Raw genomic sequence first — 23,634 nt, 5'->3', positions numbered from 1 at the left:
CATACTACTCTCATGTGCAGCACTATTGTCTTCTCAAAATGACCTTGGTTCTACCATCTACCCAGCAATCACAGCGGTATCAAGACAAACCTTCACCTCACCTTCACACTCCAGGAACTCTTGTTTAGATCCCAATTAAAAGTGATCACAGACCTAAACCTAACTACTTCCTATTCGCTTACAAGTAATGCTTCAAACTATAAAACGTACTTCAATTCAGTGGTTGATTGGTGAAAAAAATACTACAGTTTATAATACAATCTACATCTACTGAGAAAAAATTATCTTGTCTCTGCCAGTAACTGTGGTAAAATTAGAGTTAACAGATTTTAAATTTGTACTTAATTTCACAAGTTAAGTGAATCTATATTTAGAATTATCTTTATACATACATTAGCTTTTTGACCACAATGCACTTTGAGGGTAGAACAAATTTACCTGCATGTCTGTATCAAATGACAAACAACCAATGATTGCCAAACTACTAAGAAGACCAAAGTTAGTTGTATTAGCCATGTATGTAAGAGGTGTCCTGGAACCTAACAGTAAAATAATTGACAACTCTCCCACCATCTCGGTCAAGAATACTGTTCTAACACAATAACTATTTCTTGAGTCTCTCTATAATACTGTACATATGTTTCAGCATGTCACAAAAATTGGTGTCAAGCAGTACAGAGGTAGAGCACATCTAGAGGTAGCTAACTAACATACTCGTAATGTGATTATTTACTGATTTTGGGCTATTATGATTTAGTACTTTTTTAACTATCTCTTATTTTTGGTTATATCAACTTAAATAGTTAAGATAGTTTCCTGATTATTTTCATTATTACCATGTACACAAAAGAGAAACATATTAGAATTAAGAACAAAAATTAAGAGTAACAAACAACAAAACAGCACTTATTAAACTGAAATAAAACTGTTTTTAACAGTGTAGAGTCTACATTGAGCATATAAGTCATCCATTTGAAAACTTTTTGTAATTTTGACAAATAAAACATATTAATAGAAATGATTTATTGAGTTTTTACTAATTTTCTATTCTTCTAGCAAAACTGACATTTTCAACTCTGCGTGTTTTGAGCGGAATCTGAGGATGTGATGGAGGAAGCTCTGCGATATTTGCAAGATAAAATAGCTAAGAATATGTACTTGTATTTTAATGAGACTGATAAAAGAGTTAAGTGGATTAAAATCTCATACCTCCTCAACAACTTTGGAAATTTTCAGTATTACAGGTTTATTGAGTTGTTTTTTAACAGTTAAGCTTAATGTGTTATAGCAAATTTTGTATCAGATACATTTTCTATCTAGGTAATATGGAACAAATATCAGTCAACTACCTTAACTATTAAGTTGCTATAAAGAAGAACATTACAAATACATTATAAAAGTTAGAGTTAAGTAAAAAAAACACACAAAGCTGTAATAACTTGTAAACAATAAATAATTGCATTACATGTTTTATGTTATTTGGCTACCTAGGAGTGCTTTATCTCTGGACTTAAGCTTGACACTAACTGTTGGGATATATATATCAACTAAGGGCATATGACAAACTTTATTTATTGTATAATGTGTTTACATTAGCTAATTTTCTAGATCATAGAATACAAGCTCACAACAAATAGCTTGTACTGCTTAGTGACATTAATGTAGACAAATTAATGACCCTCTTAGAATATGAACTATCTTCTCACTGTATCGGAGACTGTGCCAACAAACTATCAATGCCCAGTCTCACCTGATGTCTCACATATCCTCAAGTCTCACATATCCATGAAAAGCCATACATGAACTCTGTGGCCTAATTCTCCTACAAGTCTATATACAGAATTATTACCTACTGCATTTTTTGCTTGGGTTTCTTGTAGTCCAAATAAGCATGTTGATATTCTTGCTCGAAGAGTTTTGTACAAAATTCACACCTTGATAAACTCGGTCCTTCAATATTTAGATGGGTAAACATTTGGTATAGGCATAAAATTATATACTCAATTTGTTGATGTTGATTTCAGTCAAGAGCACAACACACGTCACACAAGTATAGGCGAACGTGGGACACTAATAAGAAAATGAACAGTCGGGAAGGGGAAGGGTAAATGCACCCGTCTCCAGCCCTATTTTTGTTCCTAGACTTTAATGTCATGATGTGAGAGTACTAATTGTGTTGGTTGAGGTTTTGTCGATCGTTACTCTTTTTAGGTTACCTAGTTAGTTCTCTTTTTTAATATTGGTACCCAAAGTGGCCTAACCTCAACCGAAAGCTTCAATTTTCGGATATGATATACATTAATCGTTTTCTTTGGTGGCTATCTAGTTTCATACGTTGTAGGTTTACATGCATCCGTACTAATTTTCTTCACATGAAGAGGATAGATTTCAATCCTCGAAACTTAGTGTTAAACACCTTGTAACATACAACGATGGCAGTCTGAAACCTATAATGGAAAATTGTTGTTAAGTTAGACCATTCATGAAGAGTGTTAAGGACTGCTTCCTGACACAAACAACATCAATCTGCCAATGTGGTATGATGATCTGTCATCATAACACTTCAGCACACAGAGTGCAATCAGTTCCTACTCACTTCTATTAGTTATCTACTCACCTAATATTTTCCTTTGAACTGTTTGTTCCTTAACTATTCACAATAGTAAAAAAATAAATAAAATTTGAGTACTCACTGCTTCCTCCAGAAAGTTCAGAACATATTCCCTATGTATTATTGAATACAAATTTACTATATATAAAAATTAAATGAATAAATTATTGTACCTTTCAAAAGGAAACATCATTAATAAACTATTAACTAGGTGTTTATATATTAACAAATCAGAAAGTACGTCGCTCTGATACAAAGGAAGAATATGAAGTTGAATCTTTGTAATGTCAGAACCAAGCTGTATAAAATAAATGTTTAAGAGACACTCTATTAGAAGTGTGGAACAACCTTTAATGATGCAAAGTCTATACAAGTCCAAATTATCACCAGAACACATAGTAATGTAAATGCTGAAACATAATTTTTCAGGAGACTATCAACAAAGTTATGCTTCATCATATATTTTTTTCATGGCCAATATTTGTAGGCATATATATTTTTACATGTGTATTTCTATTGCTAAATAGTCATTATATAATATAGTTAGCTTTTTCAGATGGTTTTAAGCCAAGGCCTGTAAAAAGTTATGATTTTAAAATTAAAGGGCAGCTATACAGTTTGTTTCTGGGGAGATGAAATAATAGGCTTATTTGCAGCTTTCTTGGAGATTAGTGATAATAATCTCAAAACAAATGTTATTTTTAATTTATTTATGAATTGAATTTGTGAATACGCAAGTAGGTTGTGGCCTATCATATAGCAATATATGGCAACATGTTTATCTAATACATTATTGGAAATACATTTTTTCAATGACTATTATTAATTATAAAAGAGTTGTTTTCAAAAATTTATAATATGAGAGTTATAGAAATTTTCCAATATTTGGATTTTTTATCATTTTGCTACGTAGTGATCACTTAGCAAAATGATAAAACTAAAATAAAGTGTGTACACATGTAAAAGTCACAATGATATGATAACCTGTTAATGCAGAGCATGTCTCAGATACAATGATTAATATAAAAATTGTAATCAATGCAGTATGTTCTGTAATTATGGTACTAGAAGGAAATGTAATTCATATTTTATAAATTACCAAAAATAAAATTTATATCAAACTTATGATATCATAAGTTTAATAATTCATATGCCATTATGGATTAAAGTTAATTAACTTAATCAGAATAAGATTAAATTTGTACTGTAGTCATTCTGCTGTACGTCTGCCCAGACCAAAATTTCTAAATCAATAATTACAGCAACAAAATGCTCACCCTTTTTAAGACTGAGCTGGTTCTCACCACCTGCCTGGAAGTCATAGAGAGCGACAAAGAGTTGTGGATCATCTTCCTCCTGGGCCAGCAAGTTCTCCTTGGATGTCCATCGGGCAGCAGACTCCAGAGGTAGAGGCAGGGGAGCCTCTCCATCTGGCAGGTCTGGGATGTGTGGCAGTGGTCGACTCTGCAGCAGGGCCTCTGTAACACCAGGAGCTGGGATGAGCGACAGACATCTGATGATCATTCTTTTCTTGGCCAGAAAGTTCTCCTTAGATCTCCTTTGGGTAGCAGATTCCGGAGGTAGGCCAGATTCTCCCATGCAAGGGTATGTGACAATTGTGGATTTTGCAGCAATACTTCTTTAACACTCAGCAGCTGGAATTAGCAGCAAATAGACGACTGTAAATATTCCTTCTTCTAGTCTGACAACTTCTACTTGGCTGTCCATTGTTCAGCAGACAAAAGGATGTGGCAGAGATGTTACTGATTAATAATATACATTACAATGAGAAAACCACATAAAACAATACTGAACCTTGAACAATGGCCCCTACAATAACAATCACCTTAAGTAGCAATGGAAAGAACAACAAAAAATATATATAACTGGTACAGACACTATATTACAAAAAAAGATCATACAGCTTCTAGGTGAAATTAAAAATACGAGAAGCCCTAACTGTTTATTTAATAAGATTGTTTATGAACAATTTTTATTACAAGGTTGGATACAATCAAAAAGGAAATGCAGTGAATTGCAGTTAAGTTTGTGGTTAAAATTCCCCTTTAATCAACAGTAAAGAAATGTTGTTTTATCTCGATCCTTACTTTCTGGCTTTTCATTCCAAAAGAAATGCCCAAAAGTAAAAGCTCCTTAATACACAAACAATTATTTCTCCTGGCAAGAGGACAGGGGAGCGAGTGGGAGTTTAACAAGTTAATTCTGCCACAATAAGACCAAGTGGGTACTAGTGGGGCTGGGGCTGCCAGCACTCACTGTAGTCCTACTGCTGCCAACAGTGTTATACTGGGAGTCAGGTTACCACATTACTTATGGATTTTCAGAACTTCCCAGAGATATTTTAGGTAACTTGTGCCTGGTCCCTACAAATTTAAAATAACATTTAAATAATTTTAGAAACAACTATACATTCTATTGGCCCTCCAATGGCACAACAAGTAAAATCATACTTCGAATTTTAGTTTTTTACCATCTTGCTTCCAAATGACATACTTTTAAATAACATATTAGCTTACTTTAAAAATATAAATAGTAGTTTCTCAAAGTTAATACTTTATAAATATAGGTTATATCTTAACTATACTTTTGTAATAGCCAGCCAATTTCTTGAAGCTCCCTGTTTATTGGAGCAATGGGTTGATATGGACAAAGGAAAAAGTTGATAAATAAAAAAAAAATTATTTAGTGATTCTCATATACACCCAACTACAACTGTCAGCCACTTTCTTTAAGCTCCTTGCTTATTGCATTAATGGGTAACTGGGTTGATATGGATACCATGAGAAGAAAGATAAAAAAAAATATATTTGGTGATCCTAAGATAAACCCAACAACTGCAACTGTCAGCCACTTTCATGAGGATCTCTGCTTATTGAAGCAATGGGTATCATTGGTTTGATATGGATATCATGAGGAGAAAGTTAAGAAATAAAAAAATCTATTTAGTGATCATACATCTTGTGTTCTTCATCTGCTTGCACTTGTGAAAATTTATGTACCTTATTTCACAAAATATATTTTAATTTATTTAATTTTAAGATGTATAAAACTAAACTAATTATGTGTGTTTACGGAATACGTACAAACTAACTGACGTACATATTTACTTTATAAACAAATCATCGTTCATAATGGGAGATAAACAAGTATTTAAAATTATTGTCAAAATGTTTTATTAACTTATTTAAACCCTTGATTTATACTTTAAAAATAATTATAACTGAACGAGTTACAAGAGTAAGAACACCTATTTTAAAATGTAAATGAAATCACACTTATCCATACAATAATTATCAGAATCATACTTTTTCAGTTTATAAGTATTACTTTAATTTACTGATCAACAATGGTCCATCAGACAAACATTATTCTATGTATTAGGTAGATAAGATCAATACACATACATTTTTTAATCCAATTAATTTATTCAATTTATATTAAAGAACTTACTTTTTATACAATTTGTATACATGCCAAAAACTTTTTTTTAACTTTTAACAATAATTTGATGCCCATTATTTCATTATCGTTTTGTGTCACCCAATTTTGAAAACTGAGTTTACATAAACTACAACTTATAATCTACAGTGTTCTACACTGAGCAAATGTTAAAAACTGTGTGCTGAATGATGACGTAATAAATCTGACCTGTCTAATAAGTGAAGAGGGAACCCTAAGTGGTGAGCTAGGCAACAGGTTCAAAAACATATACTAAACCTATTCCTTCTATTTCTAAAATAAACATGTAATGTTAAATTTAAAACTCTTAATGATTATTTTTAAGCAGTTGGGTATAACATTGTTTTTTGGGTTGTGGAGGGTGGAGGCAGTTAGTTAGGTGTGAATTAAATTTCATGAGAATAAAAATAGATACATCAATATAGTTTGTATATTTAAATAAACGAATAACCTATTTAATTTAAATAAATTAAAAACATGTGTGGTCTATACATCTGGTTTTGATACTAAATACGATGGTATTAAGTCTCCCACACTTTGAATATACCATTCTCTAGATCTCAAAGATAGAAATACAGAAATTACTCCTTTATAGATTTAATGATACATTTTGTTGAATTAATTTTAAATTTCTCCTTTTCTTTTTTTATATTATTCATGTAACAGCTTATACAATATTTCGCTTTGTAATCATTGCATTAGAACTTAAATATTCTTTGAACAGTCTTGGCCTTTTAGTTGTCTAGCTATTTCCAAACATTGTAATTTGGTATGAAGTAAAGCAATTGATACTCGTATATTGTTTTATCACCTAGTTAGTAATGTGAGTGCAATCAAGTTTGCATCTCTTTACAAGAGATTTGGAATTGCATAAAAAGGTATTACAACGTTTATTCAAGCTGTTAATTTTCTCAATGTTCAACTTATATTTTTTATCTCCGCTTTTTATTTTTATAAAGGTGTTGATTTTTACAACATGGCAAATTAAGAAAATGTTATTTAATAAAGTATACATTTTGTATTACATATTCCAAGAGCTTCTCTCTATATTTGCTTTTTTATAGGTTTAGAATTGTAATGATTAAGTCTAGAAAAACAACTCATGAATGTTGTGTAAAACATTCAAGCTTTTATTTATATTGGAAATATTAACAAAGATGTCTGTAACCAATTTCTAATTCGGCATTTATTAATGACTAGCATTTACCTGCAGCTTTACTTTCAATTTCTTGCTTAGGAATAACAGGGATGTAATAGGCTTATCTTTTTAAGTGACAGAGTACATATGAAATAAATGATGCTATTAGAAGATATTCCAATTCGAATTTCTATGCTAGAATCCATGAGTTGGATACTCAAACAAAAAAGTTTCTGTAGCATGCAATTAATCGATCTTAGGCCAAGGAGACGAACCCCCATAAGTTTCTTAGTAAGAGTATGTATGATGTAATTGAAGGAGTCCTATGATCAGTTTGAAAAGGAAGGAGGCATATTTGAGGAGCATATTATCATATATCCTTGATCTATATATTTTTATGTATATATCTTATCACTGTAAGCCATCGCCTCTATTTAAGGTAATAAAATGTACTGGCTTCATACAGTTAACTGTTAAAATCAATGTGATATAAATATAAATGTGACTATTATATATGAACTAAATGGTTGTTTTAATTCTTGACAGTACAGTAAGAAAACTCAATAAATTATCCATTACAGTCTACTTGCACATGTAGCATTACACTAACGATGGAGCAAGAGAAAAGATAATTAATACAAACTTATTATAAATGTACATTCATTAGTATATTATTCAGATAGTAATATGCTGTTTGTGATTTGTTAAAATATAATATATTTTATATTTCATATATGATCCATTTCACAATCCATTTCATATATGATAATGATATAAGTTTTTGTGTTTATAAACTGCTGTTAATATGTACTAATTTACAAGAATGCTGTACAATGTAGTGAATGTATCAGTAGAATAAGTTCAGGTAGAAAAACTAATGCATGACTTGTAGGATCGGTAGTCCACTGGTGTTGGCGTGGACCTAATCATTCAAAGGGAGGGTGGGAGGGAGGGAGGGGATGCATTTTAAACGTTAATGGTATTAGTAATTAAAAACATGATATTTTCCCAATAAAATTTTCTTATTAAACAATTATATATAATGCACAAAAATGTAGTATAAATCTCTGTAAATAATTCATCATCATACGTTTGGTCGCTTTGCCAAATAATTTAAAAAGAGGTGATTTTAACAGATATATTTCTAAAACAGACCAGGAAAATAAGATGCACCTTAATAGTAACAGCAAAAACATTATGAACCCTTTTCGGCCACTAATTTTGTTTTAGATAAAACTGTAAAGATAAATTTTGCCTGACATGCAGAGTTCCATGAAAATTACCATGAGACAAGTAATTTTTATGAAAATATTTATTTATTCGTTGAATTGTAGTTAGTTAAATGGGCTTTCTAACATTAGCAATAGCAATAAATCAGGAATTTCATATTTAATCTTTTGAAACTATTTAGATTACCTGTGTTTAAATTGCACACCAAAATAGTGTTTCTTCTACAAAAATGGAAACATATATGTCTTTCATATACACAATGCTATGACCCGTGTGTAGCATATTATCCGCATAGCATAATAAAACTCGTTTCATGTAATGTCAAGGCATGTTGGTGGTCGAAAATGAAACAAAACAATAAAGCGATCGGTCTTACATCGGATCACATACAATTATTCGTAATCGTGCCATTGACAATTTTAAGATCACCACGAAATACCGAACGATCCAATGTTTGTGAAGTTGACAAAGACAAGCCTGAATCTGGTCGGGAGAAGCGATGAATAGCGATGAGAACGGAGACCGGGACGGCCCAGCACAGCGGGGGGCGCTTTTTGTCGTCTCATTATGTGTAACTAGGCGAGGCGGCAGTCTCGGTGACCCTTGTCTACTGTAATATACAGTGTCAAGAGATACCGCCAACACGTGGTCCACATCTGACACTCACTGGGCCTGCTCATCCACACGTTGAGGAAATGTATCAAACAACTTTGTCAAAGGCATTTAATATGTTTTATAAACATTGAAATTTATTAAACGTTGTAATAAATAATAGAAGATAAAACTGTTGGCCACTATAAATAGCCGCTATCAACTATTTGGCGAGTTCGCAATTTTGGGATCATACGCGGGGAATATGTTTAGCAGCGGTACAGCACATGCACACGGCGGAGAATAGCGAGTATACTGTACACACATTGAAAACAATCATGTGGAAAGTCACTGATCAACCAACTATCGCTAAAAAAATCCTCGATTAAAATAATAGGCTATTCCATCAAACACAGTTATTTTTTAATTATAGAGATACTGATTTTATGTACTGTATGTACAAAAATGACCACGAATAAAAGCAGTTAGTATAAGATATGAGATCCTACATACTGCGACTCTGTCCCTACATAAACTCCATCCATAGACGCCAAAATAAAATTTGTCTATCTTTCGAATGTATTTTTGACTTCGAAACGTAGTGTGACTTTTTCGATAGAGTAGCCAAACTAAAGTCAATCCAAATATAGGCGTTTTACTGAGACTAGAAACTAGAACTAGTAAACAGAAGTCGTAGTGTTGTTCAAGGTTCCGTGGCAGTACAGACCTGGCCACTAGGTCGCGCAAACAACAGTGATTTCAAATAGAACACTGTTTTATATTTTCTGTGGATCAAAGTATTTGGAGTTTCTTATTTTGGCCCGAGGATATATAAATATATAAGTATACATATTGATTGGTTGCCTAGTTGTCACGACGTTGAAATAAGATGTGTCGTTACTTTAGGCTTTCACTCTATAAATATTTAATATAATTAATTAAACACATGGTCGTGCTGTCATATTACAATGTTTACACTTAAGAGTTGATTAGATTTAAAGGATTTAACAATTAATATTTCGCAACTTTAGATGCCTAGATAGGATTTGTAACTGCTTTAGAGACCAGTGAGACATAGGCCGGAGGGATTTTCAAAATAATAATAGGCCTATATTCATCCGAGGTACCATAAGAATGCCCATGTAAAATTTCCGTATAATCGGTAGAATAGTTTATGTGTGGAAGCAAAACAAACAAGCAAAGGCACTTTCGTATTTACAATGTTATTAGGATGTGACATCTGTTTTACAGTGTTTTTTATGTTGCTATTACCGTTGAAAGGGTACCTCAAAATGAAAAATGTTACATTTATTGAACAATTTGTAACGTGAAAAAATAAGATAATTGTCGTTTATGTTATCTCAACGGCGAATCATTTACCAAATCTCGTTCAAATTGAAAACCCTTCCCCGGCGGAACAGCGATAGACCGATTGATATAATGGAGTGATTTTAGACGCTTGCTCAGTCGAAACGAGGCACTGAGACACAGTAACACGCAGTAATGGGTTGTTACAATGGCAGGCCGGAGTGTTACAGTTAAATATCTTTCTCAAAGAAGGAATATGACAGCCTACGCGTGGATAGCCACAGAGCTCTTCATAATTCTCACCTCCAATTTTCCTCGTGAATTAAACACACACAGCCTTAAGCGAGCGATGTTCCTGGAGACCTAACGAAGGCCGACTGTCCACATTATACTGTTTGGAATTGCCAAAGTTAACTAAACCCGGAACAGTCATACTACTCTGTCAGCGTTAATTGCAATTACCTACACAAACTCGTCATCAGACCGGTTCATTAGTTGAGAGGGTAACGACAAAGCCATAAAGATAGTACAAACTGAAGCTGCAACCGAAAAATACCAATTCGTTGTCTGCTCTGGCTGAGGTAAGGGATTGAGGGGAAGCGAGGGTATAAATAACAAGACCAGGCTCACATGGTCGTCAACATCTTGGATTTATAAGCGATCCCCTTCCCAGCTGTTTTAGACTATGTATTAAACATGTCTGTACACTTCGCCTCCGCTGACCCGACCCCGTTTTCTATAATTTGAGTTCAAATTTTGATGTATTGTAAACAAAATTATGACATATTCTGTTCTACCAAGTAGCATAATATTTAACTGGGCAGTCAGTTCATACTGGGGTTTGAAAATGTCTTGCTGTAGTTGAGATGTAAACTATTAATCTCTCATTTAAGTTTACATTAGATTTCATTCAAAACAACACCTGTCCTAGTATACTGAATATTTAGTTAAGTACCCGAATCGGATCTCTTTAAATTAGGTCGACAATCCTATAGTGAATAACTTTAATTCCTAATTATTTACGAAGATGGTTTGTTTATTACAGAATTTTTCAGTAAATACAAATTATGAGTTTTTCTTTTACTAAATACTGGCGACCAGCGACTCCGCTCTTGGGAGTCTCCCAAATGGGTGAGTTTACTTTAAAGAAGTTTTGTACAATATTTAAATTGTTAATGCAGATAATAATTTTAAAATCTTCCACACATACATACATATTGTTTCTCAACGGTTTCACAATATTCCCCTTTCCTTCTTTGCAATGTATGGAAATTAGAGTATGGATTTAGAAAAGTGTCAGAAAGACCACTGTAATTAGCTCACTAAGTATTTTTCACATGTCGAGTGTAATTTTAAAATCTTTAAATCTGTTTTAGAAAAGTTTTAGAATAGTTTAGATATTTGATGCTGGGAAATACCACATTTAATGATTTTGGTTCGATTTGGTACTAGCAAAACTAATACCTCAGTGTATAATCAGTTTTTGAGCTAACATCCGGATAACATCAAACATACAATGTATTTAGACAATAGTGAAGCGGGATCCTGGAGGGATGAAGAGGAAGAGATTCACCAGAAGCGTACAGGCTGAAGGGCTGGTGCAGGGCGCCGTCTTCGCCCTTATAATTATGTGGAGAGTGTTTGATCACGTGTTGGGGTGTAGGCGGAATGTAGACACGGTCTGCTTGGATTAAGGGAGGTACCAGAGTAGAAATAGCCTTGAGCATGCGGTTACGACGAGTAACATAGTCAGAAGAGAAAACATGACCGTTCTTGGCTACTATCTTAAATTGATGTTCACAGTATAGTCCCTCATAGACTAGTTCAAGAGAAACACTAATACGCCTACAACTAGAATTCAACTCTATCCCAAAAGACAACTATTAGATTTCAATAATAACAACCTTTTATGACTAGACAATGTCGCCATAATTTTTGGAGAATGTACAGAAGAACATGAATCGTAAACTTGTTCCTAATCTGCCGGGCATTGCTATGACGATCTGTTGTCCCTGGGGTGAGGTTTGCTAACGGAAGTTGCCGACTATAAAATGGTCAAGGTCTATCATTAAAAGCTGATTAAGGCTTGGCGACCCACATTCACGGGGCGAAGGCGGCTCCTCCTCTTTTGTTGGTCAGGCGTCCGTCATCTGTGCACAAACTGTTCAGCCAAACCATAGCATGATTTATATCGGAGCCTGCTTTTGCTTTTCTTCTAGTTGGTTCTTTGTATTAGCACTGCTGACATACGAGTGTTATTTTCGGAGATTGACGTAAATCTCGAACGTCTTGTCTAGTTTTTCTGCAAGTAGATTATATTGCTTCTAAACCTTAATCCGCATGTGGATTCGAAGGTCAATATTCAATCCAGCCAGAAACATTAAATGTAAAAGTGCAGTCCTGGAATCCCATTGTACCCTTAATTTAGAAACTGGAATCTCTATTATGGTGTATGGCTAATCACTATCTCATTTACATAATTTCTTTACGCCTCAACCTGGAAGAGCTTGACTACTGAACCATTTCTGAATTTAAAAGAAATTATCCTACAGTAAAACTCTTACTTTTATGTTGTGGAAGTGCCTGGGATTGGAAAGAACTCGTACATATCCCCAGAATCTCACCAATGCAGAACTGTTATTCCTAAGTCCAACCAAGGTCAATTTTCCCTTGCGCCATTAGTTACATCTACTATTTTATTTCTGTTTTATATCAGTGTTAATAAAAAAAAAACTTAGAAGGCAATATATTGAAATTTCTTAACAGATAATTAGTGCGAGTGCTCTGTGCAGTCTCCTTACTATTTAAAGTCTACCGATCTTTAGGAAAGATCACTTATTAATAACTAAGTTCCAAGAACAGTAAAGAGGCAACAAATGACGGTGAGTTTTAGATCACTTATATGTTTTGTTTTAAATATTTGTTAATGCTAACTCTCATATTGACCTCAGAGACGATACGATATGTGGGTATTATCTAAGTGAGATTAAAAGATTAAAATTTTAGGTGAACATCTAAAAATGGGGTGTAAGTCCGATTCAACCTTTTCGTAGGTACTCTATTCCCGGAGGTGTGTCATTCGAATTAATGCTACAAAAGGAATTTTATTGTTAAATGTATATAGCAAAGATGCAAAAAAGTGCCATAAAGGTGAACTTGGGTGTGGTGATATACTAATCAAAACCAGTATGGAATAATGTTGTTTTCACAGATCTCCATAAAGACACATAATCTTACATTTATAAATCCTTAAGAGATTTATAAGTATTTAAATATTGTACATGAAGTTTTACAAGTTGCAAGTTCTAGAGGAACTCATAATGAGCTTAGACATGCCAGCCTGGTGAAGCCTGAGCCTGAGCCTGAGCCGTGGGAAGGGCACGCTCCAGTCCCCAGGAATGTCCGCCCCGCCCGCCACCAGAGCTGTGTACACTGCACAGTACAGGCGGGCACGGCAAACTCATTCATTCCGCTTCCTCCACAAGCACGGTGTCCACTACAGTATACACGCACTGTTCAACACATCAGAGAGTCGGTATTAGGTTATACAAACAACAATCTCATTCATTCCGCTTCCTCCACAAGCACGGTGTCCACTACAGTATACACGCACTGTTCAACACATCAGAGAGTCGGTATTAGGTTATTCAAACAACTCATCTCACTCATTCCGCTTCCTCCACAAGCACGGTGTCCACTACAGTATACAATCACTGTTCAACACATCACAGAGTCGGTATCAGGTTATACAAACAACAATCTCATTCATTCCGCTTTCTCCACAAGCACGGTGTCCACTACAGTATACAGTCACTGTTCAACACATTACAGAGTCGGTATTAGGTTATTCAAACAACAAACTCACTCATTCCGCTTCCTCCACAAGCACGGTGTCCACTACAGTATACAATCACTGTTCAACACATCACAGAGTCGGTATCAGGTTATACAAACAACAATCTCATTCATTCCGCTTTCTCCACAAGCACGGTCTCCACTACAGTATACATGCACTGTTCAACACATCACAGAGTCGGTATCAGGTTATACAAACAACAAACTCATTCCCAATCGGCTGGCTTGGCTACTGCCACAAGATCTATGGTCAGCCTGGTGCGTACTAACTCAAGTTCCACATTAAGTATTAGTACTCAGTAAAATATTGAAGTTTACCCCTATTAAAGGTTAACATTAATAGTTTAAGGTTGTTGGCCGTATTGTATTGAATCATAATGTGCAGATTTGTAATTATCACACAAGACCTAGGGTCCATTTTTGATGACGAATCGGAGTTTGTATACAAACACAAGTCTAGAACATACTTATGAGGTCTTAAAGCACAAAAATTTCCCGGTGAAAGATCCCCGAGTCGCTGTTAGTGAACGGTATTTATACCTCCTACACAATCCCTTTGTCAGTCGCCTCCAAAGTAATCTTCTATATAGCCTACGCCACTGTCTATATAGCCTACGCCACTGTTTATATAGCCTACGCCACTGGTTAGCAGAGTGGTAAAGTTTAGGTGATATTGAGCCTTGAATTTATCCTATTCTATTTTATTTCGCTTATTCTTTATTTTGAGAATACAAAGGAATTGAAAGTGATATAGATAAGACTTATCATTAAACGATAACATAAACTCGCTAGCATTACATAATATCAGTTAAAAACGTGTAAAAGGATATAAATGGATATAATATACCACCCCCTTTATTATATATCTTCATCTATTTTAAACTAGATTCCAGTTGTTATAGTCTTATCATATCAACTACGTTTGTTTGAAATGTAAATTGAAGTTCAAAGCTCAAACGTGTATTGTAAGATTTAATAAAAATGTACTGTAATTCCAACAACTGTGTTTGAAGAATTTTTTACTATTGCCATTGAAGTTAAATAACGTGATGTTAGGTGTGTTAAAAGTTAGCTTTTTTGATGCATCAGTAACACCGAAATGGAATCTAGTTCAACTACTTTTGTACTTGACACAATTACTGTTAGCGCTAGAGCACATCGCCATACACGGAGACCAGATCGCTCGCCTTTCGTTTCATGTTCAGCCACTGTAACCGACAATGCTACTTTATAATAGTAGTCTTTGAAATTCGGAGATGACAGTCTGGATGTAAGTTACTAATCTCTAACGGAAGCTATTGTGATTTTGTTAAACAATGAACCATTTCAGTCGGTAGTGATGCCAGCCATTTTGATTTTTATCCTTTAATAACAATGCTAAATCTCAAACATCAAACTTTATATTTTGGTGCAGTGTGAGACAAATGTTTATTTTAAAGGGATGGCTCATGCACAATCAAAATATCTTTTAGTTGTTCTTGTATTACTGCTCGTTATAGAACGTGATCAACAAAATTCTTTCTTTAATCAGAACGCTTGGTTTATGGTAAAACTGTGCACGTTTTTTAAAAGTAAAAATGATTAAATTATTTTTATCCTTACAAGACTATCCGTTAAACTAAGGTACACAACTCTGCAACTATAAATAAAATGAGAACAGGAGTTTAATGTTTATCATTGTTTTCGTGAGACGAAACCGATATGATGGTTTCTTCAGTACGGCGATTTATAAAACAAAACTGTTGTGGGAAAGGATATAGATGTAAAAATAACTATAGAAATGGTGCTGAAACCCATCACAAAGTATCCCATTTTAATTAACCAGATTCTCAAACGAGAGAAGGTCCAAACTCGAACAGAGTTTGATATTGAATGACTCCACAGTCAAAGTGAACAAGCATTGGCGTTGTCGCACTGGTCAAGAAAAACTAGAGAACAACTGCTCTTAGTGTCTGCATTGGTTGCGTCGCAAAGCTCATTAAAAAAAAAAAAAATTGAATTAAATAACCTGGTTTGTAATATTGCCACTTTTCATTCAAGGGTAATTTGCTTATATTCCACTAGTTTTAGTCTTATAGGGTAAGTGGCGATCTATGTAACCTATTTCATTTCATATGCTTCTCTCCCCTTGTCTACATGCTGCAACTAAAAATGTTAACTTAGCTATAATATGAAAAGAGGAATTGTTTCAGATACCGTTTGGTAGTTTCCAGTAACAGTTGTGGAAAGTTCAAGAAAATTGCAGAAACAGTTTATTTTAGCTTAATGTGATCTGTAGTTATACAGTTCTAAATCGAATTAAGATTTGTGCTGAATTTTTAATTATTCTTAATGTCATATTGTCATGCTAAATTAAAGTATATTAGTGAAGAATCGATAGATGAGTAATCATAGAAAATTGTTTTACTAATATGTAATTGTATGCTTCAATTTCTATTGTGATACAGCCATTACATATGGCTACATATGGCTTGTGATACAGTATATATATGGTATAGGTGAGCCATAATATCATTGGAATATTATTAGGGTAAATGGATATTTGCCATAGTTATGTGGATCAATAAATATTAACACTTCGTTTCGAGATTTGCAATCTGACGTCTTCTTCAGGTAAATTAAGAATTAGAAAATAAATTAAGAACTAGTTTAAGCGAACAAATTATACCAATGCTTTCTTTCAATCTCCATAAACGTGTGTTCACACAATACTATCACTAAAACATACACTCATTACTATCAGGTATAAACTAAAGACCACATGTCGCCATATGTCTGTTCGCACCAACCTATCACTGACAACAGACTAGCGGCCAATAGTGAATGACAGCTCAATTTTACTTTTGGCCGATCAGATTACAGGTTTCGAAACAGTGTTAACTGTTTTGGTTCTAAGAAACTGTGACAAATGTCCATAAAAATATATAATCTCCAAAAACCGAAATAGTCAGAAACAAGTTTTAAACAACGATGTAGATTATTATATAATTCAATACTTTTCTGACAATACATGGTCTGCTGCAGACGTTTTATCTGTTATTATCACGAAAGATAAATATGATGGGAATAAATCAACATTTGATCATATACTATAGTCAGAACCTACTCTCTATGAGCCAATTGAGCCTGAGAGCAGTGGCAGGAGGGTGCTCGGAGCCGAGGAATGTGAAGCAGCGGAAGTCGCGGGTTGAGTGGCCTGCCCCTGCGTGACTTTCACTGCAAGCTCTCACCGACACGGGAGTATCCTTTAATTGTTTTTACTTAGGTATCTCCACTTCTTGTATCATACAAACAAAACAGCGTATATTCCAACAATTACTACATTGCACAGATGTAAACCGAGATGGTTTACATGGAAAACGTATGATTTGCACCATTTTGCCACATTTTGGTATATATATAAACCAGACTACCTGTGTTTACTACTATACAGGTAGGTATACATACTATAGGCAACCGACAATAATATAGTTATCATAGCAGTTCACTGAGTATCTAATTAATATTTTGCCACATTTTGGTATATATATAAACCAGACTACCTGTGTTTACTACTATACAGGTAGGTGTACATACTATAGGCAACCGACAATAATATAGTTATCATAGCAGTTCACTGAGTATCTAATTAATATTTTGCCACATTTTGGTATATATATAAACCAGACTACCTGTGTTTACTACTATACAGGTAGGTGTACATACTATAGGCAACCGACAATAATATAGTTATCATAGCAGTTCACTGAGTATCTAATTAATATTTTGCCACATTTTGGTATATATATAAACCAGACTACCTGTGTTTACTACTATACAGGTAGGTATACATACTATAGGCAACCGACAATAATATAGTTATCATAGCAGTTCACTGAGTATCTAATTAATATTTTGCCACATTTTGGTATATATATAAACCAGACTACCTGTGTTTACTACTATACAGGTAGGTGTACATACTATAGGCAACCGACAATAATATAGTTATCATAGCAGTTCACTGAGTATCTAATTAATATTTTGCCACATTTTGGTATATATATATAAACCAGACTACCTGTGTTTACTACTATACAGGTAGGTATACATACTATAGGCAACCGACAATAATATAGTTATCATAGCAGTTCACTGAGTATCTAATTAATATTTTGCCACATTTTGGTATATATATAAACCAGACTACCTGTGTTTACTACTATACAGGTAGGTATACATACTATAGGCAACCGACAATAATATAGTTATCATAGCAGTTCACTGAGTATCTAATTAATATTTTGCCACATTTTGGTATATATAAACCACACTACCTGTGTTTACTACTATACAGGTAGGTATACATACTATAGGCAACCGACAATAATATAGTTATCATAGCAGTTCACTGAGTATCTAATTAATATTTTGCCACATTTTGGTATATATATAAACCAGACTACCTGTGTTTACATACAGGTAGGTATACATACTATAGGCAACCGACAATAATATAGTTATCATAGCAGTTCACTGAGTATCTAATTAATATTTTCAAGCAATTATTAATTGCCATTTTGCAGATTGTACTGCCCATAAGAGCCACGAGTCTGTTAAAGAACAACAAATAACTGCGTGGAATGTTAATGTTTGTCTTTCAAAATTTCCGGGGAGGGAACTTGAGCCCCATCTTTTATAAACGCCCTTGCTGTCAGTAAACGGACCAAACGGCAGAACTGCAATGTTAGGTTGTCTAACTATAAGACGCACCACAGAGTTTTTAGTTTACCTTCTTGACTCGTTGTATCTTAAATACGCTATAATTGATTTGATTCGTCAGTTGGTTATTTAGATTTCTTAGATTTCGTATAACAATCTACTGACACTTTTATAGTCCCGTCCTTCAATGTACACTAGTCAAAACTACCTTCTGGTGATCTGTTGAATAAACCTTGGATTTGTTTGCATAGCTTTAATAAATACAATCTTACGCCAAGATATGTTGGACCTTTTCTTCCCTTAAATTAAGTCTGGTTTTTTGCTTCACAACGCCTCGAAACATTATTATTGACACAATTTAAATTAGGAATATTTAGTTTCACTACAGAAAGCCATATTTAATCAACAGACCGAAACTGACTGTAAAACACAACGCTAGGGAGAGGGGCGAAACTGTACAATATTTAGTTAAAGCTTAATCAATCTACTATTAATATGACACAGGCTGACAACTTTTTGGTTAACTTGAAACTGCCTTTCAAATTGTTCTCTTTCTTGATTGCGTTATTTAGATGTAACTTAGTCTAGATTGGGTAAACAACAAACTCAATATCTACACCAGATACTACTACACATTTGGCACGAAAAACGAAGAGATAAGAAAAAAAAACGGACTACGCGAAAACCTTAAAAAATAAACAAACTTCGACACAGAAGATATGATATACAATTCTAAAAAACCCTGTTTTAAAGAAACAAAAATATTGTTCGCTCTTTGAGTATTACTCGTATATACTTTACCCTCTGACCTAGAGACATGTTATTGGTAGAAGAATAGTAAAGGCAATAGTTTGCGACTAGAAGTTGGGGGTTAGGATTGGAGTGGAATTTCTCTTACTTTAGCATCTGACGATCACACAGCCGACCTTAAGCTCGCGATATATTGTTTGTTCGAGTTAATTTTCTTTATGATTTCTATTGTTATTATTCTCGAAGTATGGCATTTTTTAAGTACAACACAGTAATACAGACAACATGGTTTTTAATTTAGTAACGGTGTTGTGTAGCAAAATTTCCATCACACTATCTAAAGAGAATAACATTTATAATAATAATAATAATAAAAAAAAATATTGGTCATCGAAATTTTAAGCTAAATTGATCCAAGTTATAACTACGTCTCTATAAAAGCAGGCGTGTTTATAGGCAGTTTCGGTTCAATATCTGTAGGTAATTCGTCAGAAGTGGCTCACTACGCAAGGCCATAATAACTCATTGTGTTAACAATGTTTCAATGTGCTGTGAACCAGAAAAGATGGTAATCGATAGTCATGGCATCGGACGTGTAAGCATAAAACCTCAACCACACTTGCAGACAGTGAGCAATCAGTCGGCCGACTGTTAGTAGACTATGCAGATACAGTTATTGATACATACTTTTTTGCGCTACTATAGTGTTTGTCGAAATGCGTAAAGTTGACTGATGAGGACGTGGCTTTAGTTAAATATTTTAAACCATATAGTCAATTTGGAACTGTATTTTAGCAAGAAAAGCAGATGTTAGATAATAAATTTCTTGAGGAAAGGTCGTATTACATTGTCTACACTTTACAGATTACAAGATGGTCCGGGTTTCAGGAACTTCAAAAAAGATAACTGCATACTTTGAGATTCTATAAACCTTGTTGGACGAAAGGTAACGAAGCAATTCACGCGCTTCTATTTCAGCCACAATTAAACTTGCTGTAACTGTGAGGTACGGTACTTGGTAAGTGATGATGTATTACATTTATTAGGTGTATTACAAGTTTATAATATACCTTCTAAATATGCAAACAATTTGAATAACAACCACACGGTATAACTGCGTGTTGCATACCCTATTTTATAATACTTTCAAAGTTTACAAACTATTTCCACTTGATATCTTCAATTTCCCAAGAGACAGTCTGCAATCTTCAATTACCAAAGGCATTTTTATAAAGCACGTACCATTTCCATCTTTGTTCTTAGCATGAATAATTGGGGTCACGGTCAAGAGCCCCCGCATAGACAGTAGGAGTAGTAGTGGAAGTGGAAGTGGTAATGTTTACCATCTGTTGTTTGGTTGAGTGGCGTGGTCGAGCCAGTCTGTCCCTCTCCCGCTACAATCAATACATTCCTCCCTTCTCTTACCAACCCCCTCACCATCCCCAAAAGCTCACACCTCCATTCATATTTCATACTTTACTAGTCCGCTTACACTCCCTCTCACTACTGGGTTATAGGGGCTGGGTGTCTTCATTCCGGCCACAACAATTATTATGAGTGCGCATTTCCAGGTTCCAAATATGGGTATGCGTATTAAAAAAATTAATTGAAGAATCTAAAAACGATCTTAATTATATCTACTGTAAATAAAAGTTAAAAGTTCCAGAGGTCATGATAAATACAATTATATGATTCTACAGGAAACGCTTTAAAGGTTTATTAAAAGCAATTTAAAAAAGGAAATAACAATGGTTACGATTTAATCCCTTATGTGCCAAGGCCTCTTCTCACTTAATATTGTGTAGTTGCCTCCCCCCTCCAACAGACTAACGATGACTCCGTCGTCATGACATTTTAAAAACAACAATGGGAAATTATCATCAGACCAAATTGTACGATTCAAATACGAGTTTTTTTACCATTATGTAAAAAAATAGTATTACAGGTTTACTAACCATTTCAAGAGGAAATATCATGAATCTAAGGAAATAAAGAAACATAACTTTACAAATCTACTAGACGATGAAGATAACGAATAAATTTACCACAATAGACCTACATAAAACACGATTTCCCTTTTCCTCTGGCAAATACATACCTTCATCCGGGAAGGCGTAGTAAATAATACAGACGAACAGAATTAATCTGCTTGAGAAATTGCATTGACAAATATTATTATATTGAGTACACATCTAACTAAATAGAAAATTGATATAAATTGTATGGTTGTGATAGCGAGTGATGAGCGCAAAAGTGTTATAATCGGATACATTTACCAATTATCTATTAATGCAATAACTAGCGATCCTAATTTTCACAATTTTGAAACAAATGATTTTATTGTTTAATAACCAAACCAAATGCATGGCGAGAACAATTTTACAATTTCCTCATGTAAGTTGAATGTAACTTACTTACTTTTTACACCACAGCACTTACAAAATCAATATGAATGTCAAAACTCCAGCTGATTGGCTTAGACGGATTAGATTTACTCATAACAACGTCATCAAATGTCATTTTATAATAATTCTGATATTTACTTAATATTTAGACATCAAACGGTCTAATTATATCAGAAGAATGTAAAAGGGTCGAATTGAAGAGCATTACGTAACGGTTGGAGCAGAGTGGTCTAATAAGAGAGTACTTACTCGAGAATGCGGATAAAGTTGTGCGTGTAGGTTCACTATTAAACGGTATAAAGAACACTTATCCTATAAATATTCATCTTCAATCTATAGATGTTGAACTGATATGACGCGTTATTAAAAGGGAAACATAGAAGACTGTCATGACAAGGGGCGTAAGACTAACGATTAAAAACATATATAAAATAATGTACAGCTTAAATAACTTACAACCGACTGCAGTAAAATATACTTAATTTTTGTTATGTTTGCTCCTGTGGATGGAATTGTACAGATTGGGGATAGGGTCTTGTGTAATGCAGTTTGTTTTCTACTTTACACGTTAATGGACGACAATAATGTAGTATATTAAATTGTATAATCAAACAATAACCTCATCCACTTCTATACAGGGTTAGCTAAAGCTGAGGGCGAAGCGGTTCAATGTCTGACATGATTGCGCAAGAGATTATAGAATTACTCAAACTGATCGTTAAACACCTCTAATCTTAGAGAGACAATGTCCTCTTTAAAATAATTCATGTAATTTATGTTTTAATTGTATTGATAAAAATATGAAATAAAAATTCCAACCCCATCTCCGAGACCCATTATTAAATACATGAATTGAATAATACGTAATATTATTTATTTGTAATATAATTTACGAGATTCTGTTCATAAAGCTATGATTTTAGTAAAGACATGTTGTGTTTTTGTGTAACTGACTGACGTTTTACTTTTTTGTGAGTTTTGAAGCATTCATTTAATGTGTGGTAACGTACATTTAATATTGTTTAATTTTCTTATTGTGATTTCTGACATAGAGTTAACATGTTTTTCCCTAACGGATGTATCATTACGTAAATGTGAAAAATTAAATAAAATGTAAACACGTTCTTATTTGCGTACGCTGATGAGCGAAAGGAAGATTGTGACACGACGACAGAGTAGTTAAATCAATCTTCCTTTACTTTAAATAGCAAATACAAATCCTCAGCAAAGTGAAGGTTGGCGAATGTTAATATAATGAACAACTATTAACTGTCTTGAAACCACATTTTATTTACACCATCGTAAATGTATTACACGTAGGATTAAACACCATCGAATACATGATACTACCAAATAATAGAGCAAAGTCACGAGAATTAAAGGTTGTGGTTTTCAATTAATAGGTAATATTAAAATTCAAAAAGTAAGGATTCTTGATTTGAACGAGGTGATAATTTTGGAAAATTTTTTGGACGAACAGATATAAAATATTTAGAGGTAACAAAATTTATTGGTTTAAAAATGTCAAACAGTTAACATTGGCAACACAAATGAGACAAAACAAT

General features: G+C 33.8%; 1 protein-coding gene across 7 annotated transcripts in view; it reads right to left on the bottom strand.

Annotated features, from left to right (window-relative positions):
- Nucleotides 1-23,634, bottom strand: part of LOC124369193 (tyrosine-protein kinase Abl) — a 162,753-nt gene that overhangs the window by 50,601 nt on the left and 88,518 nt on the right. For 6 of the 7 annotated variants that reach the window (XM_046827014.1, XM_046827025.1, XM_046827033.1 and 3 more), the window contains one exon: nt 3,889-4,089. The exons of the other annotated variant lie outside the window; for it this stretch is intronic. In XM_046827014.1, the coding sequence (XP_046682970.1) occupies nt 3,889-4,089 (201 nt within the window). The remainder of the gene's footprint in view (nt 1-3,888; nt 4,090-23,634) is intronic. 7 annotated transcript variants of the gene reach the window in all.

The sequence above is a fragment of the Homalodisca vitripennis genome, chromosome 1, assembly GCF_021130785.1.
Source record: "Homalodisca vitripennis isolate AUS2020 chromosome 1, UT_GWSS_2.1, whole genome shotgun sequence".
Lineage (NCBI taxonomy): Eukaryota > Metazoa > Arthropoda > Insecta > Hemiptera > Cicadellidae > Homalodisca > Homalodisca vitripennis.
The sequence above is the reverse complement of the archived record's forward strand: the minus strand, read 5'-3'. Positions and strand labels throughout refer to the sequence as shown.